Source organism: Mus pahari, chromosome 10 (assembly GCF_900095145.1).
Source record: "Mus pahari chromosome 10, PAHARI_EIJ_v1.1, whole genome shotgun sequence".
In the NCBI taxonomy this organism is placed as follows: Eukaryota; Metazoa; Chordata; class Mammalia; order Rodentia; family Muridae; genus Mus; species Mus pahari.
In genome coordinates this window covers 66,137,333-66,160,051 of record NC_034599.1, presented here as the reverse complement: position 1 = coordinate 66,160,051, position 22,719 = coordinate 66,137,333, and the positions used below count along the sequence as shown (strand labels likewise).

At 41.1% G+C, this 22,719-nt stretch overlaps 1 protein-coding gene across 1 annotated transcript in view; it reads right to left on the bottom strand.

Moving 5' to 3' along the window:
- Aldh1a2 (aldehyde dehydrogenase 1 family member A2) overlaps nucleotides 1–22,719 on the bottom strand; it is an 80,924-nt gene that overhangs the window by 20,186 nt on the left and 38,019 nt on the right. Inside the window, exons 4-7 of the mRNA XM_021206039.2 lie at nucleotides 21,167–21,296; nucleotides 14,333–14,394; nucleotides 12,199–12,327; nucleotides 11,970–12,083 (exon numbers count right to left, since the gene is read on the bottom strand). Of these exons, the coding sequence (XP_021061698.1) occupies nucleotides 11,970–12,083; nucleotides 12,199–12,327; nucleotides 14,333–14,394; nucleotides 21,167–21,296 (435 nt within the window). The remainder of the gene's footprint in view (nucleotides 1–11,969; nucleotides 12,084–12,198; nucleotides 12,328–14,332; nucleotides 14,395–21,166; nucleotides 21,297–22,719) is intronic.

The window sequence follows — 22,719 nt, the reverse complement described above, 5'->3', positions numbered from 1 at the left end:
GAGTGTCTGAAGACGCTACAGTATTCTTACATAATAAATAAATCTTAAAAAAAAAAAAAAAAAGAAAGAAATAGCTTATATAAAAAAAAAAAGAAAGAAATGGAACAGACCTGTACAAAAGATCTCAGACCACTTTCTGAAGATGCCAACTTTCTCTAGCATTAATTCACCTCTTAAACTGAACCCCAAGTCACCGACCCTGCTTCCTCCCCACCCCCTTCCTTCAAAGTTCTCAGAGCTGCACTTGCTGGTTCCAGATGAGATGGAAATAGGAATGGCAAGAAATACACCAAGTGGGCATTTTTGTCCTGAAATACCAAGAAACAAACCATATTAATCTCTTCAATTTTCACCAGAAGGAAACAGAAAAAAACCAAGGCAACTTTCCCATGGTAACAGCAAATTCAAGGCACTGTCTGCAAAAGGCAGATTATGGAAATCAATACAACCATGAATATGTTTCTGGCCTTTGTTCCCACGATCCTCACCACTCCCCATCTACCACCGGAGCCCCCACAAAACCACACGCCTTTCCTGGAACCTCCTCTGGGTCTTTGGACAAACTGCTTCATTTGCCTGGCGAGGCTTTCTTCTCTTGGCTTACTTGATAAACTCCCTGCAGACCTCCCTCTGGGCACCTCCTCTGAGAAGTGAGCTTTCTCTCCCACCCTTCCCACAGCGCTTGGCCTCTTCTCCTCCCATCCCACTGTGCTCTGTCCATAACTCTCAGCCCGTACTTACTTACCAGCTGTGGGTCTTCCTCACCAGGCTGAATGTGTCAGTCCAGGGGCTCTATGCGTGTGTGTGTGTGTGTGTGTGTGTGTGTGTGTGCATGTATGTGTGCATGTGTGTGTGTGTATGTGTGTGTGTGTGTGTGTGTGTGTAATTTTCAGTCACATTTGCTGAGTCAGTAAGCCTAGCTACTCATGGAGACTCTGGAAGTGAGGGCAATAGAGGTGAGAGACTGTGGGACGCCCATCCCAGCCTGAGCTTGCAGCCAACCTGATGCTTTTCTCTTTGATCTTCCCGACCTTCCAGCCTCATCTCTCATGAAGGGGATGGCTGCACAACTGGAAGACTGACTGTACCTAGGAAACTCAGTCACTCACAGCCTTTTCTGTGTCTGCGCTCTACCTGGAAAGTGTACCTAGCCCAGGCTTGGGGGCACAGCTGTGGCTATTTTTCAAAAGATCCAGAGAGTATTCAAATGCACTACTGCCACTAAGAGCCATGGGATCAGGCTGGAGATATAGCTCAGTGGGAGTAACATTTGCAAAGCCCCAGGTTTAATTCCCAGAACTGCGAAAGAACTTGGGAGAGGGGTGCCAAAACCAAAGCAAGCCCAAACCCACCTTGAAGGACAGCCTTCATCTGCCACCATGGCTCCATTTAATGTTAACTGTTGACGGAGAGCCTCTTATATGCTGTTTGTCTTCACACACATTATCTTAATCTTCGCAGCAATTATGAGAGGCCAGAGATGTTGCTCCATTTTATAGTTGGAAGAAAATAGGACTCAAAGAGGTTTAGAAATGACCTAGTGTCTGGTACCCACAAAGTGACAGAGCATGGACTGGACCTAGAATGTCTACCCGGAGCTCAGAGATCTTGCTGCCGTGCCTCTCTGTGGTGAGTTCTCTTCTCTAGATGTGCTGTGATTAGGCCCCTCTGCTATGTAAGAGTCTGACAACTATGCACAAGAGCTTACGATCCACTTCATCTAAATCCACTTCATCTACATCCACTTCATCTAAATCCACTTCATCTAAATCCACTTCATCTAAATCCACTTCATCTAAATCCACTTCATCTAAATCCACTTCATCTAAATCACCTGGCTATTCCACTTTGCCATCCTTTTTTTCAAAGAAGAAAACCTCAAGGTCTGACTTCTTACTTTAATAGGAAGAAGCTTGATTTACTCACATCGGAAAGAAGCCTGTGCCACCACCTAGCTGAGCCAAAGGGACAGGCTTCTCAGGACCTGGCCATTCAGCCTCGGCCTGAGAGAGCCTACAGCAGAATCCTTGCTTTAGCAAATGAGAGAGGAAACCAGAGAACCCCAGCCAGAACCACACTTCCTCTTATTCCTTCACATTCATGATTGAAGAATTTTAAAAAGAGAAGGTAAAAAAATCTAAAACCTATAAATTTGAACATTTTGTCATATCAAACTGGCATTTTTTTCATTAAAAATCCTTGGATTCACTACAGGATTGTGCTCAACCTTAGGAAAAGGCCTCTTTGCTGAAAAAACAAAAACAAAAACAAAAACAAAAAACAAAAAACTAAAACTGCCCCAAACCACAAACTAGCTACAAGGGCTGAGGGGAGCAGGGAAAGAGAACTGACCTGATTCCCCACTCCAGCAGCAGGAATGGGTCTACATCATAGGACAGGAGCATCACCCCACTTGGGAAATGAAAGGAGAACCCCACTGCGTGAATTAGCATCAGTGGTAACACAGCTGCTAGCTACAAACATTGGCTTGGCACAGATCAATCTGGACTCTCCTGTAGCTTGCTTTGATGGTCTCTCTACTATCTTGTTGACTAATGATGAAATCATGGTTTGCTAATCTAACTGAACGAAAAGAAATACATTATCTCAAGCAGAAGGCAAACTGTCTTCCCATACTTGGTTGAGGATGTTTATTGACTCTGTGTTTATAAGAAGTCTTTCATATTCACTTATGAAATATTTACACGTATTGCTTATGTATCTAGCTGCATAAAGAGAAGCCGACCCTATCTTTAATCTGAGTACTGTTTGCTTTCTAAAGGCTGTTGCTGAAGTAAAATGGAAGGCAGCCACTTCAACTAAGCTTCTTGTTTCAGAACATTGCAGATGTTTTGTAATGTGTCAATAGGTTCCTTCTCCCCAGAGCAATCCTAACAGAAGCTACAGTCAAACATACTTTTAAGTGACATGTTTGATTTATAAGATTCTGTGGTTTCCAAGTAACCAAAAAAAGTTAAAAAGAATAGATGGGTGAATACATTCCAGGCAGCGGGGGATGAGGAGGCTGGGCTGGTGCTGTCTGCCTGGGAGCACCCTCTGCTTGCTCACTATTACTGTGAATAGTCACAACCTGATTCTCATGTTCTAGATAAGGTCCTCTGACATTTGCCACTGATGTCATTTCAGATAGAAAAACATGACGTTACCTCAAAAGCCACAGAACTGGCTCCCCTCTGAATGACTGTAAGCCTTCTTTGAGAAATACCAAATATATACTCCACTGGAAAAAGTTAGCTGAACAATGCACACGAGAGCACGGTTCTATGGTACATGTTCTTACCAGCCAAACATGTTACAGGTCTCCTTCTACCGGATTCTCTTTCCCAACCTCGCCTGGCTTCCTCCCTATCTTAGCGTTCTATTGCTGTGAAGAGACACTATGACCAAAGCAACTCTTACAAAAGAATTCAATTGGGGCTGGCTTACAGTTTCAGAGGCTTAGTTCATTATCATGGAGGCAGTGAGCAGGGCAGCACACATGGCGCTGCAGCAGTAGCTAAGAGCTACAGCCTGATCCACAAGGAGCAGAGCAGAGAGGCAGAGCCTGGCATGGGCTTTTGAAACCTCAGAGCCTGTCTCCAGCAGCACACCTCCTTCAACAAGGCTGCACCCCCATCCTTCTAATCCTCTAAAATAATCCCACTCCCGAGTGACTAAGCGTTCAAATATATGTGCCTGTGGGTGTCATTTAGTCAAATCTCCACACTCCCCCTCTATCTCTCTTTCCCATAGACTGTCTTTAAAGAGTGAGCACTTAGTTGTTGGTATATTTTCTCCTGTTTTAAATATAGCTGATGCCATCAAAATCACGTGGTATTGGTTAATGAAAACACAGATAGGTAAAAAAACAATCTAGAAAGAACCAAACAAATATGGACACTCATGCTTGAGAAAGACACAGGGGAATCCAGTGGAGGGGCATCTTTTCAACAAGTGGTGACAACCCACAGCCACTCATATTAATAACAGAGAACTCCAATCTTTACTTGATAACAAGCACAAGAATTAACTCAAATTGCATATACTTAAATGTAAAACAAAACCAAAAATCCCCACAGGGAGAAACAGGAGGCAATCTTTTAGCTCTTAAGGCAGGCAAAGGTCTCTTAGCAATAACATCAAAAGCTTGATCTATAAAATAAAATATTGTTGGACTGAATCAAACCTAAGAACAACTGTTCTTCTATAAACTGTTAAGATAATTAGAGAAGACCACAGACTGGAGTTAAGATCTGCAAAGTATTAAGACTTATACCCAGAATACAGAAAGAATTTTCAGATTTCTACAGTGAGAAAGCAATGTTTCCCTTCCCAAGGGGCAAAAATTAAAAGAAACCTTATCAAAGAAAGTACATTGTAGCATATATATATATACATATATATATATATATATATATGAAAAAATTCCTTAATAGTTGAGAATTCTAAATAAAACACTGATATTAATATCATCTAGCTATCTGAAGGGATTAAATTAACAAGTCTAACCATATGAAACTCTTGGTGGGGGGAGGGGTTGGAAGCATTTCCTTTGCAGATAGAAATATAAAATGGCATGAAGACTTCAACATGCTATGGTTATGTGGTCATGTGGCAATCCCTAGATGCCTGCCCCCCTTTTCTCTCTCTCTCTCTCTCTCTCTCTCTCTCTCTCTCTCTCTCTCTCTCTCTCNCTCTCTCTCTCTCTCTCTCTCTCTCTCTCTCTCTCTCTCTCTCTCTCTCACACACACACACACACACACACACACACACACACACACACACAGTGGGGAAGGAAGCAGAGAAGGTTTATACATGGATTGTTCACAGAGTTTTGTTTTTTTTTACTAAACTCAATCTGGAAGCAACTCAAATGTTCAACAACAGCTGGCAGGATAATCAAGTTGTGATCTATCCATAAAATAAATTACTGTTCAGCAGTAAGAATTAGTAGATGATACAGCAACACAAGTGAATCTCAAAGTAATTATTCTAAGTGAAAATAGCTACTGATACTGTACCCATTTATATAAACTTATAGAAAATGAAAATAATTTAGTCAAAAAACATAAAGTACCCCAAAGTGTAGGGACTGGGATAAGGGAAAGATGAAGATTGGAGATTTCTGAGTGTGGAGCCTGTGTGCTCTGTGATGAGCTTGTGTTCCTGGGAGATGGCTCCACATGCCTGCCTTACCATGCTGTGCACTGTAAATATGTGAGATCTACTGTACCTAGAGCATGCCTCAATGAATGCATTAGTAACAATCTATTAAGCAAGTAAATAGTTATGGTAGAGGCTAACTGTGCCACATAGCTCTTTTTTGTCCTTTATGGACGACTAACATGAAAATTACACTGAACCTACGTGCTTGGCTAAGGTATGGAGAGATAGTTTCTAAAGTCTAATAGATGTAGTAGGGTTAAGTTAATTAAAATTTAATATAATCAGAGCCTGATGGGAAAAGAATAATGAAGAGAAGTTATGTGAGATACAGAAATAAAACAAAGAATATATCAGTGCCCAATAACCTATAGTTTCTGGCACCCAGGATGGCACCACTCAAGGCTTTCACTGCAAATAAGAGTCATGGCACCGGGCTCAGCCACTCTCACTGTGCAGCACTGGGCCATCTGGGGAGAGCTTGTTAGAATGGCCAGCAGAGAAACTGCATCTAAAGACAATGCGGGTGGCCTTCTAGTAAGTACAAATGTCCTGTTTTAGCACGGATTAACACACTCAGCATCATGGAGTTCTAAGTGGATGTGGAGTGTGACCCAACTGAGCCAGTCCAAGTAAACCACTGATTCTTGACCACGGATTAAGAATTCTTAGAAAAGTTTATTAAAATGAGGATTCTTAGACTCGCTGCCAAGTTCAACTTAATCCAGAAGTTCTGGGGTGAAGTCCAGCAACCTGAATCTGACTGAGTTCCCACCAGCACCACAGGCGAGGTGTTCCTGATCAACTGCTGAAAGCAATGATATCTACATTACATGTTTCTTCTAAGTAACAGAATGTCACTTTGGCAAACCCTGGTTGAAAGAGTGGCCCCCACTCTAGACCACAGCAGGGATTCCTAAGTGAGTTGTTTAAAGGATACCAATCTCTTCCTGGGCTACATTCTAAGTTGTCCACTAATTTACCTACAGGATTTTAAAAGAGTTTATGCAAGCTAGCACTTGGTCAATCTTCCAAAACATGAAACAGAAGAGAAACACACATATGCTACTTACTAGAAGCCAAAAATATCTGTAAACTATTTATGAAAGCCACAAAACAAACAAAAGGAGAGGGAAGCTGCCAGAGGAGAGTGGGAATCGGCCTTCGACAGACGTTCTTTGCAAATGGAGGTTTCATACTCAACTAGTGTTTACTGAAATCTTTCCGTGTGCCAAGCAATACGGGTGGACCTTTCAAATGTGTTGTTCCGAGCCACAAATAAGCCTTAACAGAGTTACTACAGCCTGCCAAACATGAAAAATGAAGGACAAGAAAGAGGCCAAGGTCACACAGTAAGAAAGCTGGGTCTTCATCTGGGAGAATCCATTGGCCCTTCTTTTATACCATACTTCCCTAAGCATAGGTTGTCCTGTAAATGCCACTTGGAAATAAATAGAAAGCTGAGTGTGGTGATACACACCTTTAACTCAGCACTCAGGAGACAGAAGCAGGCAGGCAGATCTCTGTGAGTTCCAGGCTAGTTGGGACTACATAGTCAAGTTCCAGGACAGCCAGGGATACACAGTAAGACCCTGTCTCAATCCTCCCCACCTCCCTTAAGTCACTCAAATAACCAAATAAACAAACAAAATAGCAAATAGCTGTGTGCGGTGGCACATGTCTTTAATCCCAAGACTAAAGAGATGGGTCTCTACTAGCCTGCCTCTAACTATAGTGAGTTCTAGAGCAGCCAGAGTTACATTGTGAGTTCCCCATCTCAAACAGATAACAACAAAACCCAGGAAACAACGGTGGCTCATCTTCACTGACATTTTGCCTAGAACCAGACCCCATGCCAAACACTTCAGTCCAGTTTCTTTTATCCTCTCAATCCACAAAGTAGATAAAAATCATTCCTCATCTATAGCAGGAAATCTGAGGACTGCAAAGATCACACAGTAATGAGTCCTGTAACCAAATGCATACAATCATAATAGGCATGTAAAGCAAGTTGAGACTTCACATACAAATCTGGCATATGTGATCTTTCTTAATTGTTCTTCTTAATGGAATTTGAATCCTCTGGTTGAATTTCTTGCTGAAAAACGACAACGTTATCTACTGGTTTCTAGAGAAAGGCAAACATGTACCGACTCCTCGACAGGTCTCATCTGCTGGGTGAGTTTTTAAGGTGGTGTTTCTCCCTTTTCCCCATCTTTCCACATTATCTTGAAAAGACTTTATTGGATAGGGAAAGTCTATGTATATAGTCTGCAGTTTTGGAATTTTAAATGTCTGTCAAAAGTAGAACTGCTAGGGGGCTGGAGAGATGGCTCAGTGGTTAAGAGCACTGGACTGCTCTTCCAGAGGTCCTGAGTTCAAATTCCAGCAACCATGTGATGGCTCGCAACCATTTCTAATGAGATCTGATGCCCTCTTCTGGTGTGCCTGAAGACAGCTACAGTGTATTCATATATATAAAATAAATAAATCTTTTTTTTTTCTTTAAAGTGGAACTGCTGTAAAGATGAACAGACAAACCGGGCACCTTATTGCTAGGGAGCATCAAAAGCTAACTCCCCTTCCTACACTGCAGAAAAGTAAGTGCTGACCTTTGGAAGGTTCTGGTCTTGGCAAGTGGGCTTGGGTTTGAGATGTGACTGATACCAGTATCACTGCACACTAATAGCAGGCAACATCATTCACAGTGGTCTCCAGAGCTGGGGTCCCTTCCTCCCTGTTTCCTTCACAATTTGGTCCTGTAACCTGCATTTTCACATTGAAAGGAAGGTATAGCCAAATCCTCCCATGTGACAGTAGTCACTACAGAGTTTATAGGGAGAATTATTTTTTCCTAACATGTTTTTATTGTTGGAAAGATGGCTCAGTGATTAAGAGCACTGGATGTTCTTGCAGAGGACCCAAGTTTAGTTCCCAGCATCTATACAGTGGCTCAAAACCATCTAATAACTCCAGTTCTAGGGGACACTCTTTTGGCATCTATGGGCAGGGCATGTATGTGTTGTACATGCATACATGAAGTCAAATACTTACATGTATAAAATAAAACAATATAATTCTTATTTAAGCCATCTCAAAAAATAAGGGAGGAGGAATGCACTTAATTTAAAAATGCATTTTTATTTCTGAACGAAGGACGTCTTTATTCAAGTTTAAATGTCTTGAACAGTGAAATTTCTTTAGATGTAAAAGGTAGGAGGTAACTTCACAGGGAGAATTTTGGTTCTATCCTATTAGAACACATCTTTAAAACTGGGCAACGTTAAAGGAGACTGCCCAGGCATCTTCTTGTGTGAGCTTGCACAGCATACTGTAGAGCCACTCAGAGGCTGTCCTGTGGGCTCTCCTGATACATGTCCCACTGCTGCTTCCCCAAAGCCTAGCAGTAGATGGTAGCTCAATGCTAAGGAAAGATTGGTGGAACTGACTTGAGATAGCTTGGGATCAAACTTTAATTCCTGTATCAAAAAGTGACCTGTACCAGATCAAACGACAAGGTACTAAAGATGCAATCCTAATTTGAAATTTAGAAAAAATTAATTAGAACAATGGTGAGAGCCTTTCAGAATTAAATACTTTTAAATGACTCATGCAATGGGACAGTTTCCACTGAAAATTCGTCATTATCTAAAAACTGTGTTTTTCATAGTGGGTCACAATTGTATTCCTTGAATTTTCTAGGCTAAGGTGTAGGACTGTCATAAGTTTGAGGCCAGTGTGACCTGCAGAGTAATACTGCTTCAAAAAATAAGTCCCCTCCTCAGAGGAGAAGAGGAGGAGGGGGGTGGAGGAAGGATTGTGGGAGGGGCTGATTGGGAGAGGACAGTGAGAAGGATGTAAAGTGAATAAGCAAAAAAAAAAAAAAAAAAATTAAATGAAAAAAATAGAGCTCTCAGGAAAAAAATTAAACAAACAAACAATAACTATCCTCTTTGAGGGTATCTGCTATTCTGTATTTCAATGAACCCTGGCTGCTGAAGGCATGTGTGAGACTACAGTCAGAAGGCAGTACAGCACTGTCTGGCACTGGGGCTCAGGGTGTGGCTTACAGTCTTATAACTTCCCAGCTGGGCTAAGCTTACCCCTGCACCTTTTTTGGCTGCTGAGTTGATGTGGTAGGATGGCAAGCACTCGGCTGGCATTAAGAAGTATTTGCTCAATCAGTGCTGACTACTACTATCCAAAGTTTAAAGCCTCCATCAGAACCATTCACTTTCTGCAACTTTGTTGAGATCCATTACACACCCTATAAGATGTTCCTTTTGATGTATGTGGTTCAGGCAGTTTAGTTTATTATCAGAGCTATACAACTCCCACAATGATTACAGCTATCTAAATACAACAAAACCACAAGAAATTTCATATTCATCCACAGTCACTCATCTTAGCCCTTAGCAATCACTAATCTGCTTTGAGTGTATACATTTGCTTCTTCGAGACACTTCTCAATTAAGTATGATCATAAAATATACAGCTTGTCATTACCACATTCTTTAAGTTCCAAAGTTGACCCATATTATGTATGTCTCATTCTCTTTTTTATTATTGAAGAATATACCATTTGTGGCTATATTACATTTCATCTATCCATAATTTGATAACATTTGGGACATCTCTACTTCAAGGAATACTAATGTTATAAACAGCTGTGTATAGGTTTCTGTGTGGGTAGATTTTTGTCAAGTGTTTTCTTATTCTACTGAGATGATCATGTAGCTTTTGCTTTTTATTTGACTAATATGGAGTATTAAATCGATTGTTTTCTTTATTAAACCAACCTTGCATTCCTAGATTAACTTCTATTTGGTTGTGTATTTAATCCTTTGTAGATCCTGGTTCATTTTGTTTGGAAGTATCTTATTCAGGATTCTTGCCAACCATCCTCACATCAGATTAAGATGGAGGTTTCCTGTGACTCTGTTAAAAGCCCGCCTAGATTTTTGCCTCTATTTTTAATTCAGAATTCCTTCCAATAGCTTGCTTTGTAGATATTACTTTCTAGTTTGATTCTAATTGGATGCAGGTGTTCTTAGCATCTAGTCTTTAGCAAATACTTTTAAAACAACAGACTCAGTGCACCTAGAAGAATATGTCTCCTTCACACTCACATTTTGGGTTGCATGTTCCATACATTTCAAAATTATGATAACAAGTAAAAGTCAAATAAAAGTTTGGAAACAGAGAATGTAAATTAGCATGCAAGTCTATTTAGCTTACACAAAAATAGTAAGGGACCATTTAGCTAAATATCATTAATTTTGCATCTCCTGATTTAAGGAAATCTCTAAATCTCTCTGGCAGGTATGCTGGCCACTGGCCACCTGTCTATATGTCTATAGAACATTTGAAGTACAGCTAATGGCACTGAGTTGTGGTATGAATGTAAATTGTTCACTAGATCTCATAGACTTCAACAGGCAAAGAGAATGTAAAATATGGATTTAGTAATTCTACAGAGATAGGCTGGAATGATGCTTTAAAATATGTATTAAACACAATATAAACCAATTTCATTTGTTTCTTTTCCATTTTCTACTCTGACTGACAGACACAGCTCTCATTCTTTCTCGTAGCTTGACCACCGCAGCTCTGTGGCTACCTCACATCCAGCGCTGCTGTCCATGGGGTTCCATGGGGTTCCAACACGGATAGATACCTGCAGTTCTGGAACAGCGCTAGCTTATAGAAAGAGACTGAGAACAACATTTCTAGTTCCATTATCTGATCCGATCCTAATTAGATGCAGGTGCTCTTCAGCATCTAGTCTCCAACAATAGTTTGAAACTTTTTCATCATCTGAACCTAAATCAGAGACATGATAGAACAGCAGATTTGTGATGATCAAGAATTTAAACCACAACTCGTATTTACCTTGCTAGTTTTGGTTTGACTTACTAGATAAAAACAGTCTTTACATTTTTCACTATCTGAAAAAATAAGGTATTTGTTGATGTAGAAAAATAACATAGAATTCAAATTTCAGTGTCTATGAAAAACATTTATTGAGTGTACAGCCTGACTCATAAATTCATGTATGATGCATGTGTGGTACCAGTTAGGCATAGTGGAGTATGAAATGGAGACTGTATTGCTTGCAAAGTCTCCAACACTTAAGGGTCTGGCCTTTCACAGAAATCTTTGCTGACCAGTGTTCTATAGCAGTCAACTGCCTCTTTCATCTATAGGGCTCAGTGAAATGTAAAGGGAAAGTTGTTCTAGTTTCCTCCATTACAGACTAGATTAGATCTCCCACTTCTCTACTTGCTTCTGTCCTGTATAAAAGAAATGCCCAGAGCCCCAGCCTGTGGGGTAGTTTTTACCCAGACAGAATCACAAAGAGTCAGTATAAAATGTATACCTCTTCTTTCCCATTCATTGGGGAATCTATAAATGAGACTGGTGTTGCCCCTAGAGGGGTCTGGGTGCTCACTGTGGGTGTAGACCCTATGGGTACTATTTGCAGCATTTATGTATGTATTTATTGCATATGTGTGTGTGTGTGTGTGTGTGTGTGTGTGTGTGCACATGTGTGTACCAGAGGACAACCTCAATTGTCTGTCCCTCTCAGGAGCAGTCACCTTGTTTCCTTTTGTTGACACAGACCCTCTTCCCTGTCCTTAAACTTGCCAAGTAGCCAAGGCTGGCTGGCAAGCAATCTCAGAGACCTGCCATCTCCACCTCCCTGCATGGAAATTACAAGTGTGCATGCTACACTCGCATCTCCATTCAGCCCCTTTGCTCACTCATGGGACTTCCCCTCAGCCCATGGTCTCTCAGGTACTTACTTCAGTAGAGCCTGTGAATGCAATCTTGTCTATGCCAATGTGAGAAGCGATTGCTGCCCCTGCTGTTGGTCCATACCCTGGCAGGATATTGACGACTCCGGGTGGAAAGCCAGCCTAAGAAACACAAATTGGAAGAAGTGTGTTGTATCCCCCCTCAGGCTGTCTGTGCCTTGCTTCACAGGCTCCATGTGAGGGAGGGGAAGACACCCTGGGAGTCAGTTTCCCCTACCTCCTTGATGAGGGCTCCCATATATAGTGCACTGAGTGGTGTCTGCTCAGCGGGCTTGATGACCACGGTGTTACCACAGCACAGTGCGGGAGCAATTTTCCAGGTGAACATCAGCAGGGGGAAGTTCCACTGGAAGGGAATAGATAACAAAGTTAACAGATAGGGGAAAGGTCTCTCCATTACTTTTTTGTCTTCTCAGATTTTGAAAGAAAGAAGCTGTGACTTATCAGATTTTCACAACTTTCCTGAACATAGATCATCTCTGCCACCGAGTGTAGACTTTGGGTTTTGATGCCATCACTACGAAAGAACAGCACTGGCCTTCAAAGTGTCTCTTTTCCCTCTGTTCAGTGTATGCTCACACTCCAAATGCCCACCTAAGGAAAGCTTGCGCTGAGGAGGAGCAGGGAGTGACTCTTCTCTTCTTAGATTTACTTTTAATTTTGCTTTCATATTTATAAAATTGGGCTTTGTTCCAAAGTCTCAATATGTGAAAATTTCCCCTTAAATTTTGGATTTTTTTACACCAAGATTTTCATATTGATAGGAAAAAATGTTTTATGGATATTATCTAGAAACTGAAGCCCTAGCTATCAATTATTTTAAGACAATGTGACTTCAATGTAGCCTTTTCATATACATTGCCATAAAAATACAACTATATACTTTAGAAAATGTACCTACCAACGAATATACAAAAATTTCATCAGAAAAATACAGCATGAAGACCAAAGTATCTTTATGAGAATATGAAAATGGGAGCTAACACGGTTTAAACTGATTTTGATAGACTATTCAGCTTGTATTGTCATAAGCTCAGGCATGAGACTCCGTACTATCAAGTGTCTGATAATTACATTAAGGAAGAAAACAGCGCTTCAGGTCCCCCTGCTTCAGCCCCTGACCACAATGTGTTTCGTCCTGAAGCATCTCAGCTGCTATCCTTGAAGGATTTTTACTGGCTCCGGCAAGCTGCAAAAATATACAAGTGTCTTGCCTTCACCAAACACCCAATTTCTTTTCCCCTTAGTTGTTTATAAACTTAGGAGTCCTTGGTGATGTTTTAATTCCATCTACAGTGCGTAAATCTTGGAGGCAGTAATTGAGGGAGCCAGCTGACAGGAGCTCTTGTCTTATAAAGGAAGCTGAGGCTCTGAGGATCTGGGAGAGCAAGAGGGACAGTTTTGATGTTTGCAGAGAAGGTGGCAGATACAGGGAGATTTCCCTGAAGAGAGTAGAGGAAGAACTCCAACCAAAACTTTCTCTTTCCTTTCTTCATTCTCTAGTGCAGCTCACAAATAAACCAGGTCATTTGAGCAAATATTAATAAGTCCCTAAGAATCTTTGGCTCCCAAATTCAAAGATAATTCTTGAGTTATTCCTCTATGTGTTGAAAGGGGAAAAACAATAACAACAACAAAAAAACCCTTCTTGTCTTATCTATACTGTCCTTATTGTCAGCACAGCCCACCTCCCTCTCCCCCCATCCCCCCCCAGCCAGAGCTATGAGATAGCCCTGTTAGAAGCCTGGATGATGCTTTGTGCTGTGCCAAGGGTATGTATGGGAGAGAGCGAAGGACAGTGTTTAGTGTTCCAATCAAACACTAGTCACTACATCTATTTTTCTTTACAACATAGACAACAGCCCAGAACAGTTTCAATTTAGACTGTGATGTTAACTGTGCTGCTTTAAAGCACCTTTCTCTAGACTTCTGTGAAAAGAGACAGTGGGAAAGGGGGATAAAGAGACCATATAAAACAATATGCCTGGAAAGATGCTGAGTTGCCAATCTAAAACAGAAACAAGCAAATATGACCCCATGCTAATTCCCCGTAAGCAGATAGGTATCCATAACCAAGGGTGGGTTGTTCATATACTGCCCTTTGCTTTGCTAAATTTTATCAGGAGAATCCCATGACTTGAGAACTCTACTCATGGTAATAGGCCTGAAACTCGATTCATCTATTCAAATAAGCATTTGCAGAGAGGCTGTTAGAGATATGTCAACAACTTGAGCTCGGGTTTTTCTTCCCAGTAACGAAAACCACACATCACTAAGGACCGTGTTTTATATGTCTTTAAGAGAACTGGGTCAAATGAAAATAAATACCAAGTGTGAGGAGATGCACTCACCGGGATGATCTGTCCACACACTCCAATGGGCTCGTGTCTCGTGAAAGTAAAATAGTCTCCATCTGAAAGAGATAAGCACGGTCACTCCACAGAGAGGGTCAGGGAGACACAGGAGCGCTGACGTGGCAGCGGAAACCAGAAATGAAACTGAGGCACATCCTACACACGAAGCAAGACAGCACCAGCCCTTAGGGGTGTGTGTGTGTGTGTGTGTGTGTGTGTGTGTGTATGTTTGTGTGCTTACGTGTGTGTGTGCTTACATGTGTGTGCTTCTGTATGTGTGTGTGAGAGAGGGTGTGTGTATGTGTGTACTTGTGTGTCTGTACGTGCGTGTGCATACATGTGTATGTGTGAAAGAGAAAGAAAGGGTTGTATACGTGTGTGTATGTGTGTGTGTGTGAGAGAGAGAGGGTTGTGTAAGTGTGTGTATTGTGTGTTTGTGTGTCTGTGTGTGTGAGAGAGAGAAGGTGTATGTACATGTGTGTATACATGTGTGTCTGTGTGTGCTTGTGCATACATGTGTGTTTGTGTGAGAGAGTAAGAGGTGGTTGTGTACATGTGTGTGCGTACGTGTGTGTGTGTGCACACATGTGCACACACACACACACACACACACACACACACACACACACACAGGCAGGCAGGCAGGCAGGCAGCTACAGATAAACCTATCACATGAACAGAACAAATGAGAGGACATCTACAACAATATGAGGAACAAATCTATGATACAGACAGCAGTCTTGCAGGAGGAAACTTAAAACTAGAATACATTAAAAACTCGGTTTTATGTTAAATATTAACACGTATAGAATAGTTAGCTTATTTAAATACCAAGGTACCTCAAGCTTTTAAACAGCTTTTCTGAGTAGTTTTCAAAATTAAAAGCCATTACAGGAAATGCTATTGAGCACACTTTAAATGCTGGGCAGCTGGGAAGTATGAGGAAGAGAAAGAAACACACTCCTTCACTCAATGCACTGTCACTGGCATGACCTGGGGCCTGGGGACACAGGCAGATGTCCCTGGGAGCTTGGAGGAAAAGCCCCAGAGACACTGAATAGCCTTGCTTCCCTTGTGGGAACAGTAGGCCCTTGGAATAATGAATTAGCCAGGAAGCCCAAACCCAATCCTTTAGGAAATGCATTTGTCTGGGTACTTTAGAAAAGCTAACCAAGTCCTTGTTTCCTGACTTGTTGCTGGTCACCTCACTAGTGGCTTGTCTGTCAAAAGCAGCAGCACCTCCCCCAAGGAAAGTGAAGCTACAGCTAAGCCTGGGGCAGGCTGGCCTCTGGGCCTGGGGATGGAGGTAAGGCAGGAGAGGGTGGGTGAGACAAAGACAAATGATGCAGTGAGCTGTTTATCTTCGTCTCTCAGCACATCTTAACTACTAAAGTTTCTCACCCAGGTTGTTGCAGCTAACTTCAAAATTATATGTTTTTAAAGTTCTCCTTCTGCTCCTTTCTCCTCCCAGCCCCTCCCTGATCTCCAGTCCTTCTGCCCCAAACTAGCTGCTATCCACTGCCTTCATTTCTCTGAGAACTTTCATCATGGCAACTCTGCATCACAGGGACACCCACGCTGCTGCCTCCCCCCCACCCCCCTACCCCCCCACCCGCCTTCTCAGTTCAGCTAACTGCAAGTCCCTCCCTGGCTCAGTCGCAGAGGACTGCAAAGGCCAGCACTTTATGTATGCTAGTACATCTGTACTGGGATTTCTTGATTAAAGTGTATGTGTCTTTAATGTTTTAATAAATATTTGAAAATCACCCTTTATCAAAGTTATAAAACACCCTAACAACATGCTCCATTTTTCTACTCTTTAACCATTTTCCTGAATATCTGAATTTTAGCAATCTGAAATATAGAATATGGCAACTTGTTCTGTGTTTTAACTTTGAATTGTGTTTAATGATATTTAAGGATGAACATACTAACCATTTTCAAATTTAAATCCCTTGCACCTTTTCTCTTAGGTCCCTCATTATTTCAGTTATTTGAGGAACACTGTGAGTATCAAGGGAGTTAGGTCTCTCTCATGTTTTTGCAAACCTTGCCCTCAAGCTTCACCTTGTTCTTGGTGTTGTTTAAGGGATTTTAGCCTAAGTGGAGGAGAGGAGAAGGCAAGCAGTCTTTGCAGGTGGGACAGCAAGCCAATACTCAGAAACTATCCATAGGATGGCATTTAGTCCAAGTGGTACTTTAAAGATCAGTTAACTACACCAACTCTATTTGGAGCCAACTCATGAGCCTTCTACATAGATACCACCAACTATACCAGTACAAGTCACTACTGCCAGTTGGTTTATTGATCTCTGGAAAGGGCTTCCAGAAGCAGCAACAATACTGGTCAATACTCAAGAAAAGTCGACTGGCAGCTGGGCGGTAGTGGCGCACGCCTTTAATCCCAGCACTTGGGAGGCAGAGGCAGGTGGATTTCTGAGTTCGAGGCCAGCCTGGTCTACAGAGTGAGTTCCAGGACAGCCAGGGCTACACAGAGAAACCCTGTCTCGAAAAACCAAAAAAGGAAAAAAAAAAAAAAAGTCCACTGGCAAGGAAAGCTCCCATACTAAACCATAATTTAGCTAAGGTGATGCACTCAAGTAGTTAAATACAGAGTAGGGAATCTGGTGAGGGGGAGGGATGAAGACTGAGATGGGGGACAGATGAGCCGCAAGAATAGGGAAGATGAATAGAAAACAATGTGAGAAGATGTTTAGGGTAAATGCACTAGTCACTTATGTAAGTGCAACAGAGTGACTCATGGGTTTCTCCATCTGCATCCTACATATGCAAGATTGTAAAGGTATCATGTAGTGTTGAAAGCTACTGGAAAATGAAAGAAAAATATAGACAATAGCTTTAGAAGCTGATCTCATAGGGAGTAAACCTGACTTGATAATTGTGTCCCAAGATTGAGTTATGAGGAATAAAATGTACTTGATAATCTATTCACAGATTTGATACACACTGAGCTAAAAGTTGGAACAGAAAGGGTACCAGCTCCTGAAGTCCTGTGGCTGGTCTCACTAAGTCTTAAATAAACACAGGGTTTCTTGTCTCTTGAACTTTTCCCAAGAGAACACTGATTGAAAAGAATAAGAAAGGGCCCTGTCCCTGTGAACTCAGTGGGTATTACTACATATCCAAGGGATACCCCCAATTAGGCAGCTGTGGTTCCTGGAAAGCATGAGACATGTACCTTCTCCTGGGCCCCTTGGGAAGAACTGATGGCATTTAGGGGCTCTTCCCAGCTATCAGGACCCCAGAGGTTGTAGACCAGGGTTACCAGGGGCCAGTCATGTGGGAGCTACCGTCCTAATCTTTTCCAAGGTCACTAGCTCTATCACTTGCCTGGCTGGCCAAGTTGGCTCACTCCTTACCAATGTAACAGAGCTGCTTGCTAGCCTCCTTCCAAAGAAAATGACCAAGTGACAAGTTTCACAGGTTAGTAACACTTTTCTTCCCATAGTCTTTTAAACCCAAGAATTAAAATAAAACAAATCTACTCATTTACTACTGTATAGAACCAGTTTTGCAGGCTCCATATGCTGTCTGGATGCTACTTGGTGCTTCTCACACTTCAATGCTCAAAGCACTCAATGATCTTACTGACTACAATCTGAACCCTCTGGTCATAAAGAATGTAAAAACCTTACAATTAGATATTCCATTGTATTATAAACTTAACTGAACAGTACATTAATTTCTGCTGAGTATGCACACCCAATAGGTACATTAGGAAAAGCTTTTGTCCTAGAGGAAAGAGTGCAGAATCATCCTCTTTGTGAGAAATCAAGCCACTTCCCTATGTCTTTTGTTGGGGATTTGATTAAATTACACAGGGGATAAAGGGAGGAAAGGAGAGAGGGAGGAGGAGAGAGGGAAAGAGAGAGGGAGACAGACAGAGACAGAGATCAATATTTAGTTAATTAAAAGTTTAATATTTGAGTAATTCCTTCAAGGAAAATATTACTTTTAAAGACAGGGGTTAAAAATGTTTAAAAAAATTTAATGTAAGTTTTATTTTCATATTCTGGCATATCCTTGAATAAACTAAAGTCTAATGATATAATTGAAATTATAGTCAACCAATCTTAATGTATGAGAAATTGCAATATGTGATATGAACCTCAAACTCTCAGGGATAACAACCAGGGGCATTTCAATCACTGTAGCAAGTCTTACATAGCCAGTAACAGTAAAAGTGAGTTCCTTTAGTAACATAAGAATCTACAGCACCCAAAGAGCTGAAGGGGTCTGCAACCCTATAGGAGGAACAACAATATGAACTAACCAGTACCCCCAGAGCTTGTGTCTCTAGCTGCATATGTAGCAGAAGATGGTCTACACGGCCATCATTGGGAGGAGAGGCCCTTGGTTTTATGAAGACTATATGCCCCAGTACAGGGGAATGCCAGGGCTAGGAAGCAAGAGTGGGTGGGTTGGAGAGCAGGGTCGGGGGAGGGTATAGGGGATTTTCGGGATAGCATTTGAAATGAAAATGAAGAAAATATCTAATAATAAAAAAAGAATCTACAGCATAATTCAGTGAATGGATGCCATCTTGCTCTCTGTAATGTCCACCGAGAATTACTCTCTGAGGGTATAGCTCAGTGGTGGAGCGTTTGACTGCAGTAGAATTACTCTGGAGGAGACAGCAACCCTTTAAATAATCCATAGTAAACATTAGAGTAAAAACAGAGACCCATTCTGTACTCTAGCAGATTCTAGTATATGTAGACACCATGAAGCGCTCGCTGTCTGGGCATTTTGCAACAGTGACATGTTTTGTGGCTGCTTATTCAAGCAATGAAACTTTACATTAGCATAAAATGGCACTAATACTATTCCAACCAGGCATCTACTGGTAAATTCTAAGAAGTGATATTACACGTCCCCGAGTCTTCTGTCTCAGCTCCATTGCTAGTTCATTACACAGTCTTGAAAAAAGGTTAAGTTTACTCCTTTGTACTTGGTTCCTGTGTCTATGAAATGAGGTTAGCTTTACGGACCCCTCGGGTTCTCTGCAGCATCTCTGCAGTGTCTCCAAAAGGTTCCTGGTGAAGAGCTGACTTTATGTCTTCCTATCACCATCCATTCATATCCTACTAACAACCCCGGTTCTCCTCAGTCCCATTGTGATTAAACAGGATTAGAGTTCACCCGTCCATTCACTATTGACAGCACCAGAATGAGCTGGCTAAAGGCATTTGTAGTCATTCTTCAGTTTAAGAGGTAGAACTGAAGTAAAAATGAAATTGATAAATAACTATATATGACCTGGATAGTTTTTAATCTTTGCTATGTATGTTGACATATCATAGAGCCACTTTATAACAAAATTCAGCTTGAAGTATGGACCACATTTTCCTACTTACTATAAAAATCAATAAAATCATCACTCATTCAGAGGAAACCGGGAGGCACCACAACTCCTCTTTCACCCTTAGCAAACTAAGTTTTGATCTGTCCTCCATCACAGGGAAGCTATGGGCAGGAGAGGAACAGAGGACTCTGATTTGAGTTACAAAGATCAAAAGGGGGAAATAATACTTCTCAGGGCTACTATAGCAGAAGAGATAATAAACAGGCAAACGGAAAGTATCCAATAAATCCAAGTAATGATTATTATTAATCATCATAAGTAGGAGTTGCCAAAGGAGGGTCAAAGCATGGGATTTATGGTCAGAGAGAATGGCTCCACTGAGTGCTAGGCTCGGAAATAATGGATAGTGTTATAAAGAGAATAGCACCAGGGCCCTTGTGGATCCAACTGATAGTGCATAATTCTGCAGTAGCAGCTAACGGTGGGTCTTGAGTGAGGTTGAATACAGTGTGGGGGCGAAAACGCCAAGTCAGAGGAAATAGTGTCTTGTTGAAGGTTCAAAATGATCATCGCACTCCTTGCAAAGCCTTCTAGAAAAAGGCTATCCTTCAAGAAGATAAATATGGTAGACACCTTTTCTCTGTACCCGATGGACCATCTATAATCACAGTGCACAAAACAGAGCACCATAATTTCTCACATACATTTTGGTTCTTAGACCTGACAGTTACTAGCAAAGTGACTTGGTTGAGGCACTAAGTTTTACTATCTCACTAGGCATGCACTCTAATTCCAGTTTGTCTTACATGTTTAATTGCTATGCAAATAAACATTAATTATTTCCTTGTTCTAATGCCAAACAAAAACTGGGGATGATATGCAGAGAAATGCAGGTAACACATAAAGACCACATGACCTTCCTAAATTCTGGACTTCACTATAAAAAGGAAATCAACATTAAAATCAAATTGATATTGAATTAAGGTGTTGCAAAAGACAGATGCGAATGGGATGAACCAATCTGAGAAAAAATATCTAAGTAATTCTGATCTCCTTTACCCAATTCCCCCTCGGGAGCCTCCTGGATTCGTCTCATGAGACTTCTCACCAAGAGCTGGGTCCATGTGTTGCCTTCAGTCAGTCTCCTTCCTATAAAATTTCTTTCATCCAGCAGCTAAAATAGGTACTCCTCTGACTCAAACATTTCCATACTGAGGGTCTAACTCAATTCTTAGCGGCAAATCTTTGCCTATCTACTCCCTAGCTGACTGGTAAACTGATTTAAATGACCCTCCATACTTATATGTAGACTATACATAAAAAAGGGCACGAAAAAAGTTAGTGACATAATCTTTTTGGCCTTATGCTCTGTCAAGTTGACACAAGTGTCTCATATCTGCAATGTACATGGCTTCTCTTTGTGTTTATGAAGTACTCTGGCAGAGTCCCACATTCCCCCCACACACACACACACCTTTATTTTAGCATACTTGTGTTTCACGTACCTACAGGAATGGTCATTCCGTGAATTTTATCAGCCCAGCCTGCATAATACCTCAGGGTTTTGATGACTCCCTGCAGATCGATGTAAAAAGCTTGCAGGAATGGCTTACCGCCATTTAGGGATTCCATAGTCTGTAGGAGAAGAAATGGAATAGTTAAGACTTCAGAACTTTGTGGTGGCACACTGGTTTCTTCAGAAGAAGAAACAAGGAGCAGAGGGAACCTGGCTGGGTTTGAGTGGTGAGTGTTTCCCAAACAGGAAGGTGTCCAGTCCTAAGAGGCTTGCTTTAGCTACTAGTAAAAGACCACAATGGACACACATGTGCTATTCTCTGCCTGTACATTTCCCTTAACCACTGTCCAGATATATAAACACAATGCTTCTTTAACTGATGATAAAGAAATCCTCCACTTGTCAAACCACCTTCTGCTATATTAATGGTCAGAGTGGAATGGAGGTCTTTCTGAGAGTGCACTAGTAATTCGAATCCACAAAGAGAAGCAGAGACATTAGTTTTGTATGCATTCAACATGGATATAAAATGTTCTCCACAGCTGCCAAGACCCCTGCTGAGAAAAGAAATATTCATGGTGCAGAGCAAGCTTATTTATTACCACCAAATAAACAAGGTCTCCTCTGGGGAAGCCCAGACTTTAACAATTTAAAGACTGGTTTTTGTAAACATTTATGTTAACAACCATTATCTATTAAGAGTAAAGTATCTGGTCCATTTATAAAAATAGCAATAATAAACAGCTTTACATTATAAACATTATTTTAATGACATGTTCCTAAATTGATTAAGTCTGTTACAAAAACAATGACCACTGAAACAATGAAGTAAAACTGTTTTCACTTGAGACAGACTAGGCTGTTAGATATTTAACAAATGAAATAAACAAAAATGGATATTTATAATTTACTGTTTCTCTCTAAAAGAACAGTATGTAACACATACTGGTATGAAATTATTAATTACTGACAAAGCTAAAACTGAAATGCTTCCATTCACTGAAGTTAAAGAACACTATTTATTGCTGATGACAACACAGCTCACCTACTTACTGTACAAAACCAAGCTCATTTTTAAATGCTGCTTGTCACTACACTGGATCACTTTTATAAAAGAAGATTCAATAGGCTCCAAGTCCTTCTAAAAACATTTATATATTCACAAATTGGATAATAAATTCTCTATATAGTTAGCTAGCAAAGAGCCAAGGTCTATGAAGCAGAGAGAGAACATAGAGTCATAACCAATTGAGAACCATCCAAGAATGGACCAATGATTTACACAGTCTACATTCTTAAGTGCTCCTTATCTCCAGAAAGTCTTCATTCTCAAAGAAACTAGGTAATTAGAAAATATTTCTTTTTTATTAATTAAATTATGCATGAGTGCACATATGTGCTCACATAAATACAGATGCCCACAGAAGCCAGAGGTCTGATTCCCCTGGATCTGGAATTTCAGGCAGTTATGAACCGTCCATGTGGGTGCTGGGAATCTAATTCAGGTCCTTTGAAAGAGGTGTGCTCTTAACTGCCAAGCCA